Below are 23,438 nucleotides of genomic sequence, written 5' to 3'. Positions count from 1 at the left end.
GCTAAATGACTTAAATGTAAATGTATAGCACATCATCCCAAAATACAGTGCATTCAGAAAGTATTCAGACTCCTTGACTCTTTCCAAATTTTGTTACGTTACAGCCTTATTCATCAATCTACACACAATACCCAATAATGACAAAGCAAAAACAGGTTAAGACATTGTTGCAAATCTATTAAAAAAAATATTAAAAAAACATCATATTTACATAATTATTCAGACCCTTTACTCGGTACTTGGTTCAAAATCAAATCAAATTTTATTGGTCACATACACATGGTTAGCAGATGTTAATGAGAGTGTGGCGAAATGCTTGTGCTTCTAGTTCCGACCATGCAGTAATATCTAACAAGTAATCTAACAAATTCACAACAACTACCTTATACTCACAAATGTAAAGGGACGAATAAGAATATGTACATATAAATATATGAATGAGCGATGGCCGTGCGGTAGATGGTATAGCATACAGTATACAGTAATTGCTGGACTATTAAGCGCACCTGAATATAAACCGCACCTACTGAATTATTAAGAAATATGTATTTTGTACTTAAATAAGCCGCACATGTCTATAAGCCGCAGGTACCTACCGGTACATTGAAACAAATGAACTTTACACAGCCTTTAAACAAAACACAGCTTGAAACAAAAATTAAACAGTGGCCTACCAAGAAAGTCATTGGTCACTATCTTCCTCCTCCTGTGCACTGAAACCACTGAAGCCATCTCCTTCGGTGTCGGAGTTGAATAGCCTCAGATTTGCTTAATCCGATGTTGGATCGTTTTCAATTGTCGCTCTCGTTACTTTCATCCGGAGGCAAATACCCCGCTGAGCTCATGCTGCCCCTTCAGCATGCAGCAGTCCAGCCTTTCGAAACCCGTTGATGATGGTGGATTTTTTGACAATGCTCCACGCTGTCAGGACCCACTGGCAGACTTGACCATAAGTTGCTCTTCGCATGCGGTCTGTTTTAGTGAAGGATTTCTCCCCACTTGTCATCCAAGCCTCCCACTGAACAAGGAGCGCCACCTTAAATGCACGATTTACACTGATGTCGAGTGGCTGCAAATACTTTGGGCCATTTCTTCCCTCTGAAAACTTTTGTTGTCTTTTTGCACTGAGTCAGTTCCTCACGCTGCTTTCCAACGTCTTATCATCGACTCATTAAGGCCAAGCTGCCGTGCAGCAGCTCTATTTCCTTTTCCAACAGCCAGATCGATCGCCTTCAACTTGAAAGCTGCATCATCTGCATTTCTCTGTGTCTTTGCCATGATGAGGGTGACAAAATTACTACCGTAATCAGAATGATGGGAAGTTTGAGTGCGCTCGATTTACGTCACATTATGTGACGGTGCTCAGTTTTTTGGCGGCATGAATCTTGTGAAAGCGGGAAAAATCCATAAATTAGCTGCGTCATTGTATAAACCGCGAGGTTCAAAGCGTGGGAATAAAGTAGCGGCTCATAGTCCGGAAATTACGGTATACATGTGAGATGAGTAATGTAGGATATGTAAACATTATTAAAGTGGCATTTTTTAAAGTGACTAGTGATACCTTTATTAAATACATTTTTTAAAGTGGCCAGAGATTTGAGTCTGTATGTTGACAGCAGCCTCTCTGTGTTAGTGATTGGCTGTTGAACAGTCTGATGGCCTTGAGATAGAAGCTGTTGTTCAGTCTCTTGGGTCCCAGCTTTGATGCACCTGTACTGACCTCGCCTTCTGGATGATAGTGGAGTGAACAGGCAGTGGCTCAGGTGGTTGTTGTCCTTGATGATCTTTTTGGCCTTCCTGTGACATCGGGTGCTGTAGGTGTCCTGGAGGGCAGGTAGACTGTGGGCAGGTAGACTGTGATGAAGCACCTTTGGCAGCCTCAAGTCTTCTTGGGTATGACGCTACAAGCTGTATTTGGGGAGTTTCTCCAATTCTTGTCTGCATATCCTCTCAAGCTCTGTCAGGTTGGATGGGGAGCGTCGCTGCACAGCTATTTTCAGGTCTCTCCAGAGATGTTCGATCGGCCTCTGGTTTGGCCACTCAAGGACATTAGACTTGTCCCGAAGACACTCCTGTGTTGTCTTGGCTATGTGCTTATGGTCGTTGTCCTGATGGAAGGTGAACCTTCGCCCTAGCCCGAGGTCCTAAAAGCTCTGGAGCAGGTATTCATCAAGGATCTCTCTGTACTTTGCTCTGTTCATCTTGACTAGTCTCCCAGTCCCTGCTACTGAAAAACATCCCCACTGCTTGATGCTGCCACCATCATTACACAAGTTGCAAATCTCAAATTCATCGAGTGGTTTGGAAGGAATCAGTGACCGTGGCTGTGTGGTCCCAAATCTGGGATTAAGGGGCTCTTTTCCAAATGTAAATTGATAAACATTCAACATTGGACATGCTGTCAATGAAGCATGATTTGGTTATAATAGTTATATTGACTAACGTTAAGTCTGTCCTAACTTGCTCATTGTCTTAAATCGAAATTACAGATTGCCTCTTATCCGCTTGTCGTCCCCTTATGCTGTAGTTTGTACATCTCAATTGTCATTAGAAACCACATTTGTTTAAGCAAGTCAAGCATATCAGCTGTTTTTTTACAAGGCAGTAAATGAGGCTGAATGAACTGTTTCGCTGCCAGACAAGGCTCCGCTGATAGCCAGGTGTAGCAGTGTTAAGGTGTTGGGGCAGCTTTATGTAGGCCCTAACAGTTTGTGGGCATTGTTTGTCACCGTTATAGTGCAATTAAATGTATTGTTTAGTGTTGTGTAGTGGCTTTGCTGGCATTTATTCCACTTGCATTTTTTTTGCCCCACCAAGATATACATGCTAAAATCACCACTGGATTACAGTATAGCTACAGTATGTCAAGGGGTGTGTTTTTTAATCTGCTGCAGAGTAATGCCAATTTGTCTGTTAGGAGGACAAACATGCGATAGGATGTTAGGCAGAAAAATATGCTGGTAGGACACGTGCACATGGAAGTCAGTGATTTCTGTTTACCATAGGTTAATGAGGCAATACAAAATGTGATGTAATGGGCCTTAACGAGTGACTGCATCACAGTGTTGTGGCATCACTACAGCCTGGGGTCCGACCGTAAGGCACTTCAGAGGGTAGTGCGTACGGCCCAGTACATCACTGGGGCCAAGCTTCCTAGCATCCAGGACCTATTTACTAGGCAGTGTCAGAGGAAGGCCCAAAAAACTCAGGACTCCAGACAACCAAGTCATAGACTGTTCTCTCTGCTACCGCACGGCAAGCGGTACCGGAGAGCCAAGTCTAGGACCAAAAGTCTCCTTAACAGCAGCCATAAGACTGATGAACAATTAATCAAATGGCCACCCGGACTATTTACATTGACAACCCCCATTTGTTTTTATACTGCTGCTACTCGCTGTTTATTATCTATGCGTAGTCAATATACCCCAACCTACATGTACAAATGACCTCAACTAACCTGTACCCCTGCACATCGACTCAGTACCGGTACCCCCTGTATATAGCCTAGTTATAGTTACTTTTTACTTTAGTTTATTTGGTCAATATTTTCTTAACTCTTTCTTGAACTGCATTGTTGGTTAAGGACTTGTAAGTAAGCATTTCACGGTAAGGTCTACAACCTGTTGTATTCGGTGCATGTGACAAATAAAGTTTGATTTGAATTGATCCCAGACTGTGTCAAAACTGTCTGTGACCAGGAGTCCCATAGGCTGGTGCACAATTGGCCCAGCGTCGTCCGGGTTTGGCCCGGGGGCTTTACTTGGCTCATCGTGCCAGCAGGCCGACTTTGGTCGTCAGTAGAACGTTTTTTCATCCGACACATTGGTGCAGCTGGCTTCCGGGTCATGTTTTGGAGCCTCTCGTGAAGCTGTTGGGGAGTTGCATAGATGAGACAAGATCGTTATCACACAATTTGGGGAGAAAAAGGGGTAAAAATTACAAAATCAAAAAATAGTGATGTGACTAAAATGTAAGGGCATTTAGTTGACTAAAATGGCTGACAGTTTTGTCATTTTGACAAAACAGTGCCTTGCGAAAGTATTCGGCCCCCTTGAACTTTGTGACCTTTTGCCACATTTCAGGCTTCAAACATAACGATATAAAACTATTTTTTTGTGAAGAATCAACAACAAGTGGGACACAATCATGAAGTGGAACAACATTTATTGGATATTTCAAACTAACAAACTAACAAATCAAAAACTGAAAAATTGGGCGTGCAAAATTATTCAGCCCCTTTACTTTCAGTGCAGCAAACTCTCTCCAGAAGTTCAGTGAGGATCTCTGAATGATCCAATGTTGACCTAAATGACTAATGATGATAAATACAATCCACCTGTGTGTAATCAAGTCTCCGTATAAATGCACCTGCACTGTGATAGTCTCAGAGGTCCGTTAAAAGCGCAGAGAGCATCATGAAGAACAAGGAACACACCAGGCAGGTCCGAGATACTGTTGTGAAGAAGTTTAAAGCCGGATTTGGATACAAAAGATTTCCCAAGCTTTAAACATCCCAAGGAGCACTGTGCAAGCGATAATATTGAAATGGAAGGAGTATCAGACCACTGCAAATCTACCAAGACCTGGCCGTCCCTCTAAACTTTCAGCTCATACAAGGAGAAGACTGATCAGAGATGCAGCCAAGAGGCCCATGATCACTCTGGATGAACTGCAGAGATCTACAGCTGAGGTGGGAGACTCTGTCCATAGGACAATAATCAGTTGTATATTGCACAAATCTGGCCTTTATGGAAGAGTGGCAAGAAGAAAGCCATTTCTTAAAGTTATCCATAAAAAGTGTTGTTTAAAGTTTGCCACAAGCCACCTGGGAGACACACCAAACATGTGGAAGAAGGTGCTCTGGTCAGATGAAACCAAAATTGAACTTTTTGGCAACAATGCAAAACATTATGTTTGGCGTAAAAGCAACACAGCTCATCACCCTGAACACACCATCCCCACTGTCAAACATGGTGGTGGCAACATCATGGTTTGGGCCTGCTTTTCTTCAGCAGGGACAGGGAAGATGGTTAAAATTGATGGGACGATGGATGGAGCCAAATACAGGACCATTCTGGAAGAAAACCTGATGGAGTCTGCAAAAGACCTGAGACTGGGACGGAGATTTGTCTTCCAAGAAGACAATGATCCAAAACATAAAGCAAAATCTACAATGGAATGGTTCAAAAATAAACATATCCAGGTGTTAGAATGGCCAAGTCAAAGTCCAGACCTGAATCCAATCGAGAATCTGTGGAAAGAACTGAAAACTGCTGTTCACAAATGCTCTCCATCCAACCTCACTGAGCTCGAGCTGTTTTGCAAGGAGGAATGGGAAAAAATTTCAGTCTCCCGATGTGCAAAACTGATAAAGACATACCCCAAGCGACTTACAGCAGTAATCGCAGCAAAAGGTGGCGCTACAAAGTATTAACTTAAGGGGGCTGAATAATTTTGCACGCCCAATTTTTCAGTTTTTGATTTGTTAAAAAAGTTTGAAATATCCAATAAATGTCATTCCACTTCATGATTGTGTCCCACTTGTTGATTTTTCACAAAAAAAATACAGTTTTATATCTTTATGTTTGAAGCCTGAAATGTGGCAAAAGGTCGCAAAGTTCAAGGGGGGCGAATACTTTCGCAAGGCACTGTAACTAGACTAAATCCTAATACAAATGAAGACTTAACAATGTTTTAGTCAAAATGACTAAGACTAAATCTAAAAAAAGAGTTCAATAATTAACACTGCCCTATACCCATGCCAAACCATTCATTCTATTATTATTATTATATTATTATTATTATTCTACCCCCATATTCCCCCTCCTCCAATCCCTTTTAAAATACCAGCACCCACCAGTCTGTGTGTAATTAATCAAATATGAGAATATGCATGTCTAAGTGAAGCACTGGGGTGAGGACCACAGGAGTGGACCAGGAAAGTAGAGGAGCGGAGCAGAGTCGACCTCAGCATTGCGTGACTTGTGCACATCACACTGCAGAGAGTTATATCACTCCAGACCAGGGATTTAAAATGACACATTATTCAGACCATCACCATGGTGCCACAGACTCACATTACACAGACGCTACTTAGAGAACTGGGAGGGAGGGGGGAGGGCGAAAGAGGTAGAGCGAGAGATCATAGCCAGAGCTTGTGTGAAAACACAAACACACACACAATGACAGGTTCAGAGGGGAAAGTAGTAATTTGAGGGTCATTAAAGAAGCCTGTGCTTCTCCTCACGGTAGGCCATGGTCTCTATCCTGCTCCTGCCCAGTAACACTTCCTGTTAAGCACTGCTTATTTCCAGTTTCATATAAACAAACCAGCTAGGGGTGGACTGTATAGTCTCCAAGACATATGTAAACGGGGTGAATTGGGTCTCACTTGTTGCAACTGTTTGCGATGCACCATTTTTACAATAGGGCCCTGTGCTGCCGTAACCAAAATTAAGATGCATTCCCAAAATACGTGTGTGTGTGTGTGTGTGTGTGTGTCTTCAGTGACGTAAACCTGGCACACACAGTAAGGTTTTTCACCTGCGCGTGCCAGTCTAACCACATCCCTGTCTTTAGTGTAATCAGTGTGTAAGGCATGATGGGAGTGATTGTTAGTGAGATCCTATCTGAAGCTTGGCTCCTGCACAGAGCAAACACACACCATCCATCCATTTTGGGAATGCATCTTCATTTTGGTCGAGAGCAACAACAACAAAAAGATGGAACCGAGTCATGGAGATTAACAATGGGAGAGTAAGTGTAATTAGAGAGCTGTAGGAGATTTTTCTTCATTTATTAGGGGCTACAGCAGACTTCAAGGGCTCTGCTTGTAGTGAGGAGAAGTGCTATGGGGGACAACTTGTTTTTGCTCACTTCACTGTTTTACATCCAGCCAAATGAGGGGGCTAGCAGTGTGTGTGTGTGTGTGTGTGTGTGTGTGTGTGTGTGTGTGTGTGTGTGTGTGAGTGAGTGAGTGAGAAAAGGGGAGAAGAGCAAGAGCGAGAGAGGGTACGCTTTCCCTTCAGCCAAGAACATGCTCTTAAAAATGTATACAGTGATCTGAATTCATCCAGAGAACATTGAATGATTGAGACGCAGCTTTGAACAGAGCAGATCAGAAGAGTGTGACATGGGTTAGAGTAGAGAGCATAGGGAACATTGGCCTGGCGACTCACACGAAATTATTCATCTTGTTCTGTCATTTGCTACATGGTCTGAGACTACCATCATTGAAATCATTTGTGGTTACGAGGGGCGTTGTACAAAACAAAGTCATCAGCAATTGGATCGTCTCTAACCAATGATGACATTTCAAACCATCGCTTTACCCACGTGTGTTCTGGCCCAATCCATCAGTTTCTTGACCAGACTGCCCCGAATGTGCTCGCATTCATTGAAGGGGGGTCAGGGAGGTACTCAGCTCCAGACCCATTGTGGAGAATAAACTAAAGTACGAGGGAGTGGTTTTAAGCTGGAGAATGGAGTCTGGGTAGCCAGGCAAGGGAAAATTACTGCACTGAACAGTAAAAAATTACACTTTTTAATGCACCCTCGTCAGTCAGTTCAAATTGCAACAAATCGGGGGGTACTCACATGCACTGTACACAAAGAGCGAGCGAGCAAGAAAGAGAGAGCGGTATCAAACGGTCAGCTCTGTAAATGTCAAGCCCTCTCACTACCTGACCTTTCAATAAGAACTCATCATCAGTAAGATCATTGTCCCCGCCCCTCTTCAGCCATACACCATCAAGACAACACAATGACATTATAGGCCTACTCTGCTACAGAAACAACAGTCATGAACATAGATGTAAACTATCAACTGGTAATGTAACATGCAGCTTGTCCCTGGGGCAGACAATTAGACGGCACCATTGATTAGAATGTGAAATAGAAAGTGAGTCTGTAATATAGATGCAGGCACACTGTTTAGAGTGTGACACTATTCAGAAGAGAAGGAGAAAGAAAGAAGCCCTGGAGCAATTGGTTCCTATAAACGAGTGCCCCTAACCCCCCAAACACCCAGAGTCCCGTGTATTGGGGGTCATTGCCAAAGGGCAGCTGTAATACAGCAATTTGGAACAAAGCTTGTTAAATTTACTCTCTCCTCTCCCTCCTCCTTTATTTATTTTGCTTTAAGGAGTCTTTATGACGTTTCATGGATGGTGCTCCCTCAGCCAGGGTGCAAGCACGTGCAAATCCTATTTGTTTCAAACTAGGGGTTGGTTACATTTTTCTTACAACCTCGTTATACCTATACTAGCGTCCCATATCGTTGGTGGTTCTATGCTGCTGGTCTTATATAAGCCATGACAATATGCTATCAACCTGTCACATTGCTAAATCACCACAGTGGCATTGCATTTAAATGCCTTTCAATAGAATAGACATTCATTGTTATTGCCTGTCTCTATGACTCCAGAATGAAATCCATCAGCCTGTCTTTTGTACACAAACACTGACAGCAAAGGGGTGCTGTCAGCACCATAACAACCTCCAAAGCATACTCCCATCCCATCTTCACAGAAAGACATCTGATAAAGGCCTAATGGCTTTTGTTCATCCCCTTCTTCCATTTTTCTCCCTCCCTCCCCAAGTGGCATCTTCCCCCCTATCTTGATAGGAGCACGAATCATTTTGGGGCTGGAGGATCCACACATACAGCATGGAGAGGGAAAGGAAGTCCATTAAAATGATAATCACCATCTAGCTCTGCTGGTTTATTGGGGTACGTTTTCATATACTGTATGCCCCCTGACCAAATGGAGGTTGGAGGTGAGGTGGGATGCAGTCTATGACAGACATTACTGCAATAACACAGTAATAAATGACTGTGAAATGAATGGATGAGTTATTGTTTAATTGTACTTCAAGAATGATGTTCCCTCCAGCTTAATACAGCACACACACACAAACTAATCCTAGAAAGTGGAACCAAGGTGAGTGTGTGCGTGAGGTGTTTTTCAAGATAATTAACATGTGTCTGGAATGTACTACACAGTGCATATGTACGAACTGGAACATTGGGGGGGGGGGATTTCCTTCAAATACATTTGTGTGTCTATGTGAGTTTTTATGCATGTGTTTATTTAGCAACAGTGTATGTACAGTGGCTTGCGAAACTGATCACACCCTTGGCATTTTTCCTATTTTGTTGCCAACCTGGAATTAAAAATAGATTTTTGGGGGGGTTGTAGTATCATTTGGATTTACACAACATGCCTACCACTTTGAAGACGCAAAATATTTTTACAGCTGCAAGTCTCTTGGGGTATGTTTCTATAAGCTTGGCACATCTAGCCACTGGGATTTCTGCCCATTCTTCAAGGCAAAACTGCCCCATCTCCTTCAAGTTTGATGTGTTCTGCTGGTGTACAGCAGTCTTTAAGTCATAACACAGATTCTCAATTGGATTGGGTGTGGGCTTTGACTAGGCCATTCCAAGACATTTAAACATTTCCCCTTAAACCACCCGAGTGTCGTTTCAGCAGTATGCTTATGGTCATTTTCCTGCTGGAAGGTGAACCTCCGTCCCAGTCTCAAATCTCTGGAAGACTGAAACAGGTTTCCCTCAAGAATTTCCCTGTATTTTAGCACCATTCCTTCAATTCTGACCAGTTTCCCAGTCCCTGCCGATGAAAAATATCCCCAAAACATGATGCTACCAAATAAATCCAAATAAAAATCAATTTAAATTACAGGTTGTAATGCAACAAAATAGGAAAAAAGCCAAGGGGGATGAAAACTTTTGCAAGGCACTGCATGTATGGATGCGTATGTATGTATGTATGTATATGTTTATCTCCTTGCTCCGCATCAGTGACATAACCGAGCCTGAGAATGGGCCTCTGCTCTGCAGCTGTTGAGGGGGTCTAGACTCTGAGCTGCCTGGCTGCTTGTTGCATCAGGCTTAAGTAACACAGGGGCCCAAAGTTCACTGGAGCAGCGCTAGGAACACAGACACACTTTAACCACACACAGTCACATGTACACACACACAGAGAAAAAGGCACACACACACACACACACACACACACTTACCCTTACTTCAGGCATGTTTACAGGCCCTATTTTGGTCTCTCTCGCTCTCCCTTTGTTCTGCCATACCATAGCTACACTTAGCACACATTTCAACAGCAGCTCCAAACTTTGTGAAGTACCTCAACTCCTCCATGGAGTTGAAAGGAGACTAGAGGTTTTGAAATTAAACTCTGACTTTACTGTTCTCTATTGTTGCGTGCCTTTCTTTGTTTGCTGAAATCCATACTTTATCAAATACAACCACCAACTGTTTCCTTGTTGAGATTCAATTGGCACATGCACATTCGTGCTGAGTTGACATCTTAGAGCAACAACAATGAAGAAAGTCGGTGGTTGTATTTGATTTTTTTTAAATGTATGGATTTCAGCACAGCGACTTCAAGGAGTCAGAGGTTCATTTAAAAAAAAAAACTGTAGTCTGTGATCAACTCCATGGAGGAGCAACTCCAAACTAGACCTCTCCCTCCAGACAGGAGTCAAGCTGTTACATTCCCTGTGGAGCAACCATAGTCTACCCTGGAATTGTTAGCAAGAAAGACTGACTTTCAGTGGCGATTTTAGCAAGTAAATCTTGGTGGGGCAAACTCCCCAAAAAATATACGTGGGATACATGCCAGCAAAGCCACTACACAACACAAAACAATACATGAATTGCACCATAACGGTGACAAACAATGCCCACAAGTTATTAGATCCTTACATAAAGCTGTCCCAACAGCAGAGCTTTCTTTTCAGCACCATGGAATGAATGCTTACCACCACTACACCTGGTTATCAGCGGAGCCTTCCTTACTGGGAGCAAAACAGTTCATTCAGCCTCATTTACCGCCATAGCTGATATGGCTGACTTGCTTAAAACTTCTTCAGGGTTGGTGGGTCCACTGCGGGACAGTTGAGCTAACATAGGCTAATGCGATTAGCATGAGTTTGTAAGTAACAAAAAAAATTCCCAGGACATAGACATATGTGATATTGGCAGAAAGCTTAAATTCTTGTAAATCTAACCGCACTGTCCAATTTACATGAGCTATTATGGTGAATAACATGCACATTTTTGAGGAGAGTGCACAGTTTTGAACATGAAAAGTTACTAATAAACAAATTAGGCACGTTTGGGTAGTCATGGTTTTGAACAGAAATACAATGGTTCATTGGATCGGTCTAAAACTTTGCGCGTGCACTACTGCCATCTACTGGCTAAAATCTAAATTGCACCTGGCATGGCATAATACATTGGTACCATTTTTTTTTCTCTGAATTACCAGATCTAATGTGTACAAATGTGGTTTCTACTGACAATTGAGATGTACAAACTATGACATAAGGGAATGAGAGGAGAAGAGGCTATCCTTAATATTGATTAAGAGCAAGCTAAGACTGACGTAGTCAATATAACTATTTGTTCAGCACTTTTGAAATGTACAGCAACAGAAATCAGAACAAGGGTCGTTCTTATAGTATTCTTCCTGTACACCAAGTCAGTACCGAAGGATAAGTAAAGGGAGCATATAAGCAGACAATGAAAGCTCTTACTATATTCAATGATGACATTTCTCTAAAACAGGCTATAGACTAGATGTGCACCACCAAATTAGAACAGTAGGCTGAATTATGAGAGGGACCAAATGGGCTCCTAACAGCTTACTACATGACCTACACTTAGTATTACTTTCTTAGCTACAGTATACACACCTCTCTGGCATATTTCATTATTAATGCAGCAGTAAACAATACATTTTTGGTGAGACAAAACCGCGACTCGTCGGTGAAAGTACTTTTTGCCAGTCCTGTCTGGTCCACCAACTGTGGGTTTGTGCCCATAGGCGATGTTGTTGCCGGTGATGTCTGGTGAGGACCTGCCTTACAATAGGCCTACCAGCCCTCAGTCCAGCCTCTCTCAGCATATTGCGAACAGTCTGAGCGCTGGTGGAAGGATTGTATGTTCTTGGTGTAACTCTGGCAGTTGTTGTTGCCATCATGTACCTGTCCCGCAGGGGTGATGTTCGGATGTTCCGATCCTGTGCAGATGTTGTTACACGTGGTCTGCCACAGCGAGTACGATCAGCTGTCCTTCCTGTAGCGCTGTCTTAGGCGTCTCACAGTGTGGATATTGCAATTTATTGCCCTGGCCACATCTGCAGTCCTCATGCCTACTTGCAGCATGCCAAAGGCACATTCATGCAGATGAGCAGGGACCCTGGGGATCTTTCTTTTGGTGTTTTTCAGAGTCAGTAGAAAGGCCTCTTTAGAGTCCTAGGTGTACATAACTGTGACCTTAATTGCCAACCGTCTGTAAGCTGTTAGAGTCTTAACGACCATTTCACAGGTGCATGCTCATTAATTGTTTATGGGTAATTGAACAAGCATGGGAAACAGTGTTTAAACTCTATACAATGAAGATCTGTGAAGTCATTTTGATTTTTACTAATTATCTTTGAAAGACACGGTCCTGAAAAAGGGACGTTTCTTTTTTTGCAGAGTTTATATACTTTTCTATTGTTTGCAAACTGATTTGTTACACGTATTGATTCTAAAATAACATGAAAAACAGGCAACAGGTAGGGCTCAAAACATGACCGACGGGTAATCACTGCTGAATTTTTACATTTCCCAACCTACTCATAACTCTGTTCAATGAAAGATGGATGATCTCCATGACTGCACTAAATGTGATTGATTATCTACATCAGGGGTCTCCAACAGGTCAACCACGAGCTACCAGTAGCTCACCTATGAGTAGCTTGCCAAACAATTCAAAAAGTACATGCAATTTGTCATGTGTTCCATACCAAACTGTCATAAACAAATCTCACAAGTAAGCTCTCCACAATGAATTTCAATAGAAAGCTTTTAAAAATAGACAAGATCCTGAAGAGGTAAATACCTGTCTATTAATGGAAAAATTGCCCTGATTAACTCCTTGGTCATATATCAGTTTACTCACTTACTTATGGTGCTGCCTACTCCTGATTATTCATTTTTCAAATCATATGAGCAAAACAATATGTTGCTTTATCTGGAACTCTAAACCAGGAAAAATCAAATGAGCCCATCTATATAATGAATATGAATTGGGTGGGTTGAGATTATTAAATATAAAAGCACTAAACCTCTCTCTAAAAGCTTCACTTAATCAAAAGTTTTACCCTAAATGGTTGTTGGAGAATAATCAGAATTAGTTGGTAACATAGATAAGATGTTTTATATTCATTATATGCTTGTGAGTTACTTCTCATCAGAATGTTTATTTTTGTATAATACTGTTCGTCATTTGCAGTTATCTGTACTCTGTCAGGACTAAGTTACTTGGGCCGCAGAGAGGGGAGAGGTCAAGCGTGTATCTCTTGGCTCCGCAATGCCTGTGTGCCAGTCACTGTGTGTCTGTGATCTTGTCAAGGAGGGGGTATTTGATATATGCCTGTTGATAGGTTTTGTTTTATGGTTCTGAGAGCGAAAAACGCACATAGTTTAGGAGACAAAGCTGAACGATAATTTATGGCCAATGCTGTCTGGCTATGTGTGTCTTTGCTATAAAGGATCTCAGTTGCAATGTGTAAGGACTCTCAGAGAATTCATTGATAAACACTGAATTGTTCTGAGAGTCACAGGGTTGTGATGGAGCTCATATAATTAAAGATGGACTTTATGATAACTCTGACTTGTGTGTGGTTTTCTCTCATGATTTGGTAAATACAGGAAATTTCCACAACATGGTTCTCAGGTAGATTACTAAGAAAAGATCATCCAGATTGCCATGTCTCATTTTCGATTAATTGAAAATGATACTTTTTTGTATTTATGGGAAAGATGTTTGAAAAGTGTATTTTGTTCATAAATTATATTGTAAATTGGAATGGTAGTTATCAGAATTGTACGGGAAGGTCTGCTCAATCCAAGAGTACACCCAGTTGATTAAAGCATTACCCCAAAAATGGAGGAGGCAGGTGGCAGCAGGAGGGGATGTAGGGAACTGGTCTATCTGCCCAATATAAAGGATCTGGCAGAGGAATAAAAATAGCATAAATAGGAAAGTATTCCAGTTTCATTTGAGGACTAGGATGTTGACAACTGCGGAGTTGCTGTGCGGGAGATAGAATTGATGGCCAAAGATTTTTTTTAAATAAAGTCAAAATAAAAAGTATGTTTGAATGACACCGAGGGGCAGTGTTTTTACAACTAATGCCGGTTTGCCTGAGGCGGATGCCGTGCAGGTGTTTGTACACATGCATATACCCACACTATCATTCAAATAATCTCTCTCTCTCTCTCTCTCTCTCTCTCTCTCTCTCTCTCTCTCTCTCTCTCTCTCTCTCTCTCTCTCTCTCTCTCTCTCTCTCTCTCTCTCTCTCTCTCTCTCTCTCTCTCTCTCTCTCTCTCTCTCTCTCTCTCTCTCTCTCTCTCTCTCTCTCTCTCTCTCTCTCTCTCTCTCTCTCTCTCTCTCTCTCTCTCTCTCTCTCTCTCTCTCTCTCTCTCTCTCTCTCTCTCTCTCTCTCTCTCTCTCTCTCTCTCTCTCTCTCTCTCTCTCTCTGTGTTGAGGGACAGCTATTGGGGAACTGTGGGGGGGATCTTGGAGGGTTCATGTTTTTTGGCCTGGTGGGAGATCTGTCAACGTGCCCTTGAGCAGGGCATTGACCCTGGATGCTTCTGTGTGTCGCTCTGAATGAGAGTCTATTGGATGACTGGTGTGATGTAGTTGTTGAGCGGCTTCACTGCAAGTATATTTTATGTTTTGGATATTCAATAAAAAAAAATCTCACAAGAATCCAACACCGCATGCTCCAACACCGCATGCTCACAAACAAGTGACATTATACCACCCCTGCTTAGCCACTATTGGCTTAAAAAGCCAAACCTAACAGCAATATCACCCGTCTGTATGTGTGGTGTGCGCATTTGTCTATCACTCCGTGTGTAGCCAGTTCCGGCGCCGCTTCGCGTTCCTAGGAAACTATGCAGTTTTTTGTTTACATGTTATTTCTTACATTAGTAGCCCCAGGTCATCTTAGGTTTCATTACATACAGTTGAGAAGAACTACTGAACATAAGAGCAGCGTCAACACACCATCAGTACGACCAAGAATATGACTTTCGCGAAGCGGATCCTGTGTTCTGCCTTTCACCCAGGACAACGGAATGGCGACCCAAAAAAAACGACTTCGTAAAAGGGGGAAACGGAGCGGTCTTCTGGTCAGACTCCGGAGACGGGCACATCGTGCACCACTCCCTAGCATTTTTCTCGCCAATACACCTGGTAGGGTAGGAGTACCAAGGATTGGTCACAACAGATTAAAAAGTCCTCTCCAGTCTCTTGACAACAAGGTTGATGAAATCCGAGCAAGGGTAGCATTCCAGAGGGACATCAGAGACTAACGTTCTTTGCTTCACGGAAACATGGCTCACTGGAGAGACGCTATCGGAATCGGTGCAGCCAGCTGGTTTCTCCACGCATCGCGCAGACAGAAACAAACATCTTTCTGGTAAGAAGAGGGGCGGGGGCGTATGCTTCATGGTTAACGTGACGTGGTGTGATCATAACAACATACAGGTACTCAAGTCCTTCTGTTCACCTGATTTAGAATTCCTCACAATCAAATGTCGACTGCATTATCTACCAAGGGAATTCTCTTCGATTATAATCACTGCGGTATATATTCCCCCCCCAAGCAGACACATCGATGGCTCTGAACGAACTTTATTTGACTCTTTGCAAACTGGAGTCCATTTATCCGGAGGCTGCATTCATTGTAGCTGGGGATTTTAACAAGGCTAATCTGAAAACAAGACTCCCTAAATTTTATCAGCATATCGATTGCGCAACCAGGGCTGGAAAAACCTTGGATCACTGCTATTCTAACTTCCGCCCCGCCCTCCTTTCGGAAAAGCTGACCACGACTCCATTTTGTTGATCCCTGCCTACAGACAGAAACTAAAACAAGAAGCTCCCGCGCTGAGGTCTGTTCAACGCCGGTCCGACCAATCTGATTCCACACTCCAAGACTGCTTCCATCATGTGGACTGGGATACGTTTCGTATTGCGTCAGACAACAACATTGACGAATACGCTGATTCGGTGAGCGAGTTCATTAGAACGTGCGTTGAAGATGTCGTTCCCATAGCAACGATTAAAACATTCCCAAACCAGAAACCGTGGATTGATGGCAGCATTCGCGTGAAACTGAAAGCTGCTTTTAATCAGGGCAAGGTGACCGGAAACATGACCGAATACAAACAGTGTAACTATTCCCTCCGCAAGGCAATCAAACAAGCTAAGCGTCAGTATAGAGACAAAGTAGAATCTCAATTCAACGGCTCAGACACAAGAGGTATGTGGCAGGGTCTACAGTCAATCACGGATTACAAAAAGAAAACCAGCCCAGTCACGGACCAGGATGTCTTGCTCCCAGGCAGACTAAATAACTTTTTTGCCCGCTTTGAGGACAATACAGTGCCACTGACACGGCCCGCAATTAAAACATGCGGACTCTCCTTCACTGCAGCCGACATTTAAACATGTCAACCGTCGCAAGGCTGCAGGCCCAGACGGCATCCCCAGCCGCGCCCTCAGAGCATGCACAGACCAGCTGGCTGGTGCGTTTACGGACATATTCAATCAATCCCTATCCCAGTCTGTTGTTCCCACATGCTTCAAGAGGGCCACCATTGTTCCTGTTCGCAAGAAAGCTAAGGTAACTGAGCTAAACTTACCGCCCCGTAGCACTTACTTCCGTCATCATGAAGTGCTTTGAGAGACTAGTCAAGGACCATATCACCTCCACCCTACCTGACACCCTAGACCCACTCCAATTTGCTTACCTCCCAAATAGGTCCACAGACGATGCAATCTCAATCACACTGCCCTAACCCATCTGGACAAGAGGAATACCTATGTGAGAATGCTGTTCATCGACTACAGCTCGGCATTTAACACCATAGTGCCCTCCAAGCTCGTCATCAAGCTCGAGACCCTGGGTCTCGACCCCGCCCTCTGCAACTGGGTACTGGACTTCCTGACGGGCCGCCCCCAGGTGGTGAGGGTAGGCAACAACATTTCCACCCCGCTGATCCTCAACACTGGGGCCCCACAAGGGTGCATTCTGAGCCCTCTCCTGTACTCCCTGTTCACCCACGACTGCGTGGCCACGCACGCCTCCAACTCAATCATCAAGTTTGCGGACGACACAACAGTGGTAGGCTTGATTACCAACAACGACGAGACGGCCTACAGGGAGGCGAGGGCCCTCGGAGTGTGGTGTCAGGAAAATAACCTCACACTCAACATCAACAAAACTAAGGAGATGATTGTGGACTTCAACAAACAGCAGAGGGAACACCCCCCTATCCACATCGATGGAACAGTAGTGGAGAGGGTAGTAGGTTTTAAGTTCCTCTGCGTACACATCACAGACAAACTGAATTGGTCCACCCACACAGACAGCATTGTGAAGAAGGCGCAGCAGCGCCTCTTCAACCTCAAGAGGCTGAAGAAATTCGGACTGTCACCAAAAGCACTCGCAAACTTCTACAGATGCACAATCGAGAGCATCCTGTCGGGCTGTATTACCGCCTGGTACGGCAACTGCTCCTCCCACAACCGTAAGGCTCTCCAGAGGGTAGTGAGGTCTGCACAACGCATCACCGGGGGCAAACTACCTGTCCTCCAGGACACCTTCACCACCCGATGTCACAGGAAGGCCATAAAGATCATCAAGGACAACAACCACCCCCCAAAAAAATACAAACGAACAATCTAAAACCAGGAAAAATAAAACAGAAAACAGAATTTTGGAAAATATTTAAAAAAATTAAAAAAAATCCCAGATTTTATATTGGCCCCCTTAGAGTTGTTTATTAACCATTATTTTTTACCGGGTATATTAACAGAAAACATAGTGCACTACTTTCTCTTGTACACAAAGAATCCGGGGAAGAGTTGCAAGGGAAAGGAAGAGAAGAATGTGCCTAATTGAAAGCTAGAAAAAAAAAGTGACATACATTTTTTTTGTAAGTAGCTCTGATCTACATAATGCAAATATGTTTTTTGGCACTCTATTTACCTATGCATGTGTCAAGAGCCTTGAATGGGAAAAATGTATAATTGATATCCTTCATAAGACATGACCCAGAGTCTGCTGAGTGACGTCAATTCAGTGAGAGGAGAAAAACCAACAGGGATTATTAGGATCTGCCGACCAAATCTACTCAACAAAGCCAGCTCTCCCATCTGACCTGTATGAAACCTAAGACGACAAACTAACCACTCTGTCCTGGACCCCAACTTACAGTGAAATCACAAACTGAACGCGGGTGAAAACACCATGGTTGCCTTGTTGAACACCTGCCACTAAAGCTGGTCTTTAGTTTCATTGGATGTTTTCCTAATGCCAGTAGCCATTACATGTTGATACCTTAAAGCTGGTGTCGTTGGTTGTCTTATATTGAACTACATTGTCCTGGCCGGCTGATTGATCTGTGTGATTGAAAAGCAAAATTACAGAACTATAAAAGGCATAACCATGGGGGATCATGTAGTAACGACATCTGTCCATGCATCCTGCCTCTTCCAGTTTTTTTAATGTCCACTGAAACATGAGTACCCTACCCACCAGGCCCTCCAAGCCCAATATTCCATGAGCTGCACATAGGCCTACTCCAGCTGCCCCCTTTGCCGCCTGAGCACAGATAACTCATCCCCTCGTGAGAATATATGGCCTTTTCGGTCAACGAGGCAAGTTCCACGGCCCCCGACACAGTGAGTTTTGATCCATGACATCATGCGTCCAATCCCTCGGCAGTTTGCAAACATAGCGTCCCCATTGAAGGTAGTCTTACCCCAGGCTGTTCACCCGAGCCCGCAGCATTCCAAGTCGTTATGTAATTCCCCAACGGCAGTTTTAACAACATTGATAGTAGGCCTACAGTAGCCTACCTGACCCAGAGGATCGCAGGCATTAGCCTAAGATGTACAAAACAAATATATAAATATCATTTTGAACTGACTGTCTGGCTGGAGCTGGTGCCATTGACGTTGATGGCCATGGAAGTGGCATGTTGTTCCTCTTCGTCGTCCTCTTCCTCTGGTATAATGTCAGTGTCGTTGCTCTCTGGTTTCCCAGCATTGGACTCGGGTCGGGGCAATGGTCAGGTGCACAATCATGTTTTGTTCTTTACTCTTAAATGTTGATTAATTGTAGGACTGTACAGTCTAATGATTTATGTAGCCTAATTGTATCAATCTCTGTGCGTCGTAAACTCATTTGATTAAAGTCTCTCTAAATAAGCTACAGACAGTCCGGACTCACTTGCTGATACAAAGTTTTGTGTTGTTTTGTTTTTCTCAATTCCAAATGCGGGAAATAGAGAGAGAGAGAATGACAGTGTGTGTATGTTTATAAACAAAGCCAGGGAACATCCAAAAGCACAAACTCTCTAGACATGTGTTTCTTGTTATTGTTTTTGTTTTGATGACAGGGGAAAGGAGGAAGGGGGAATGAATGAGGAGATGAGGAAAACGTTTGTGCTTACCTTCCACCCAGCTGAGCTGTTACTGTCACCTTTGTCTTTGAAGTACGGCACACATCTCACCATCCACTCATAAATCTGAGACAGAGTCAATCTCTTGTCTGGCGTGCTGCTTATGGCTTTGGTTATCAGGTCAGCATATGAGAGATTCCCCCACGCGTTTCTGCGCGACGAGGACTTCCGTGCAGTCTGCGCCCCCGGGCTGCTGGTGCTGACTGTGCCAGAAGTGGCAGTGGGGGACTGGGAGGGGAGAGGGGAGCCTCCATTTTCCTGTCTGGACAGCAGTCCTTCGGCCGAAGGGCTGTTGCTGTTCTGGTCGTCTGCTCCCAGGCAGGGGCTGGTGCCATTGACGTTGATGGCCATGGAAGTGGCATGTTGTTCCTCTTCTTCATCGTCTTCCTCAGGTATAATGTCAGTGTCGTTGCTCTCTGGTTTGCCAGAATTGGACTCGGGTCGGGGCAACGGCCATGTGCACGATCGTGGCCGTTTTTGTGGCTCGAAGTCTGGGTCTATGGCCACGTTCAACTCAGTGTGAATGCTGGGGGCTGGAACCTCGGCCATCTCTCCTTCAGTCACTTGCACGTCCCTGCTGCCCGCTGATAAGGTCAGTAGATAAGTAGTGGAGAGTTGTCAAATTCGCATTCCATGAATGCGCGCCCCCCGCCTTTGTTGCTATTCCAGACCAGCAGTCCCCAAGGGTCACTATCAACTCCGCGTGAATTGAGAAAATCCTCTAGTAGCAAAAAAAAAAGCACCGCTATGCTGATCAGGATATATTTTAATCGTATTACTCGTGGACCATTATAAATGTCTTAGCACCATAACTATTAAACGATTACTATTCTCCCTGGCTCCATATGCAAGCCACAGGGACTTTACATTTGACAATCGCAACAGTTCAAAACGGGTTGCTGCATATTCGTCGTATTTCTCCTTGCCTGCATATTCGTAGTATTTCTCCTCGCCTGGAGCAATGTTGATAACAACAGTACAATGCCTACAGTTCGTTCACGAGTAATCTACTGTGTAGCCCGAGTTCGTTCATCAATGAGCGGATTGCACATTCCTACCTTGCGCGTTCAAGATCAAATCCCGCATTGATGCAAGGCAAGTGAATACACCAATTTGAACCTCCTCGTCAATTGCCACGGAGAACCTGGTAAAACGTCATCACACTGAAGCTGTCCACCACGGATAAAAGCGTTCAGTCACTGCGCGCTATGGTGATGGAAGCGATTAATTCCTGCATAGTCCTATCCCTGTCATTGCTGCCATCTTGCCAAATTCCCTTTCACTCTAAAGTCCCTTTTAAAATTAGACTGGATACAGGAACGCTGCGTATTGTTGTCAGTGAGGATCGAAAAACGAAAAGGAACGGAAATTAGAATGCTCCGTTTCTCAAAAAGTCGCCTTTACTGACGAACGCAGCTCAGTTGGTATGGAAAACGAAACGCCACATCATACTCGCGATCTCTTCTGCTGCACGCATATACACATATCTATCTACTTAGCACATTCCGTCATGTGACAGCCCTCAACAAGCTCAAAGTTATACAGCAACAGCAGCAATAGTGGTGGCTAGATAAGACTAACATTACCACTGTAAAGGCCACCCCTTCCGCCTTTTAAAGAGACACCCTCCAAGATACAGTAGCCTATGTGCGCGCAGGCATATCCAGGCAAGCAATTTGTGGAAGGGACACATGTCCTGGCATGTTGAGGGATCCAGAAATAGACAGACATATCATCAAAATATTATTGTACAATGATAAGGACACAAAGAAATTCAACCGTGGATAGAGGACATTTACATTGAATTCCAAATAATTATATTGCTCCTTTTGGAAATATAATTCATAGACTAATGACAAAGGCTACATTATGACAATACTTGTTAAGGTATGGTTGACATATGTAGCATTATTTCCACTTCCGTTGTGGTGCACTGTTAGAATGTAACAACTGACATAGGCCTACACATATGTAACAATTTAGGCATATGCAAGTAGGTGTTTGTTTTCCTTGTGTTGGGTATTAGCCTATACTTCATTCATAACCTAAATGACATGCATTCTACCAAATATTATAATGAAATAGTGAAGTCTTTAAGTCAAGTTAAGTCATTTTATTTTAATGACAGTATCTTTAAACCTTTAATCTGTGAGCATGGGTGTCAGTCAATGTGGACAGCACGCGCAGAACACGCCCCCTTCAAACCAGATCGACCTCTTCAATCACATGACGTCATTCATAATGAAGAGATAAGGTAATACATGCTATGGTTATCTACTTCGGAGTGGTTGCCCCTCCCCTCCCACCCCCAAGACCGTACCAAAACCGTACCAAAACACCAGCATTAGTCAGCCTCCATACGTCTTTGTTCCAGAGAAGATGTTGTGTAAAGTGCCCGTCCACCTTGCAGGGACACGCGCTCTCGATTTATGAACAGGAATGCGCGCATTCCACCTGTGCGCAGTATTCATCAATTAATTATTGGAACGGATGGCATTGATTAGGAATGGATAACAATCCTACATACTAAATCAGACAAAACACACACATCCTGCAAGGTATTGGTTGTGTTATGGCTTTGAATTTTACATGGAAAACATCGACACTATTTCATTTATAATTATAACAAACGAAGTACATACACATGCATGTATACTGACTATTTCAATTGACTGACTTCCTTCTATGAACTCAATAAAATCTTTCAAATTGTTGCATGTTGCGTTTATATTTTTGTTCAGTATACAAAATGAACACAAGAACGAATGCACAAATGCAGGCACGCTCACATGTAAACATGCCCCTCTTTGTTCCTCCTGTCCCAGCTATGTATATAAAGAGGAATGGCTGATACAGCAGTTTGGTGCCTGCAGTTAGCTACTGCAGTGGAGGGTTAAAGACACACTCCAGCTATATTTGAACCTTTCCTGTTGAAAAACAATATCCCAAGTATAAATACAGTAATGTACATCCACTTAAGGGTAAGAAAAATACATTTTAAGCAAAATAGTGTTTTTTAGACTGCAAACTTCAAGGAGTATGCCATTCAAGGAGTTAGTCTGATGCTCTTATGTCATCGGCCTCCCCCCTTGCTTGCGAGAAGGGCTCTGACCCAACTTGGTACAATGTCTTTGGGCATCAGAGAGAGGAAAGGGACACAGGAGGTGGATGAATGAATGCTTCTGTAGACTGTTCTAAGAGAAGAGAGAGAGAAAGAGAAAGAAAACAGGTGGAGAGATAGGTCAACACAGGTGGAGAGATAGGTCAACACAGGTGGATAGATAGGTCAACACAGGTGGAGAGATAGGTCAACACAGGTGGAGAGATAGGTAAACACAGGTGGAGAGATAGGTCAGTGACAGAGTTGCCACCCGGGGTGTACTCAAAATGAACACATCACAGCAATGTCAGATGTGTTGCCTATTAATGTGAGGCTGTGTCATTCATTTCAGGCCAAGTACATGTATACTGTAGCTGTTTTAAGTACGTAGTTTAATTCTCTCCTGTCACTTCTATCCCCCTTCACCTGAGATGCATACAACAAGACTCGCGGCTCGCTGCGAAGGCTCGCGGCGAAATGTTTGTTTTCAACAGAGTTTGTTCAACGTTTTTAACCGACATTACTCACCACATCACAAAGACCTCCATTCAGTGCCCCTAAGAGAGCGAACACACCAACAGGATTGTCGGTCTACAGAGTAGGGGGCCGTTTGTTTAAGTGCCCTCTGCGCCACAAAAAAACCGGAACTCATCATGTGGTTGCCGCAGTGGCTCGTGGGTCCCCCACCTTGCGAGCAAAACATTTTAGTGGTCCCCCTCATGATTTCCTGCAATTCTACACATTTTACCATAAGGTGGAGACA

The 23,438-nt window shown here is 43.6% G+C and overlaps 1 protein-coding gene across 1 annotated transcript in view; it reads right to left on the bottom strand.

Moving 5' to 3' along the window:
- Positions 1 to 21,178, bottom strand: part of LOC118398367 (forkhead box protein O3-like) — a 59,364-nt gene extending 38,186 nt beyond the window's left edge. The window contains exon 1 of the mRNA XM_035793635.2: positions 19,567 to 21,178. Within this exon, the coding sequence (XP_035649528.1) occupies positions 19,567 to 20,124 (558 nt within the window). The 5' untranslated portion in view covers positions 20,125 to 21,178. The remainder of the gene's footprint in view (positions 1 to 19,566) is intronic.
- Positions 21,179 to 23,438: the final 2,260 nt, after the last annotated feature.

This window comes from Oncorhynchus keta, chromosome 19 (assembly GCF_023373465.1).
Source record: "Oncorhynchus keta strain PuntledgeMale-10-30-2019 chromosome 19, Oket_V2, whole genome shotgun sequence".
Classification (NCBI taxonomy): Eukaryota; Metazoa; Chordata; class Actinopteri; order Salmoniformes; family Salmonidae; genus Oncorhynchus; species Oncorhynchus keta.
Note: the sequence above shows the minus strand (reverse complement) of the source record. Positions and strands in the feature narration are given on the sequence as shown.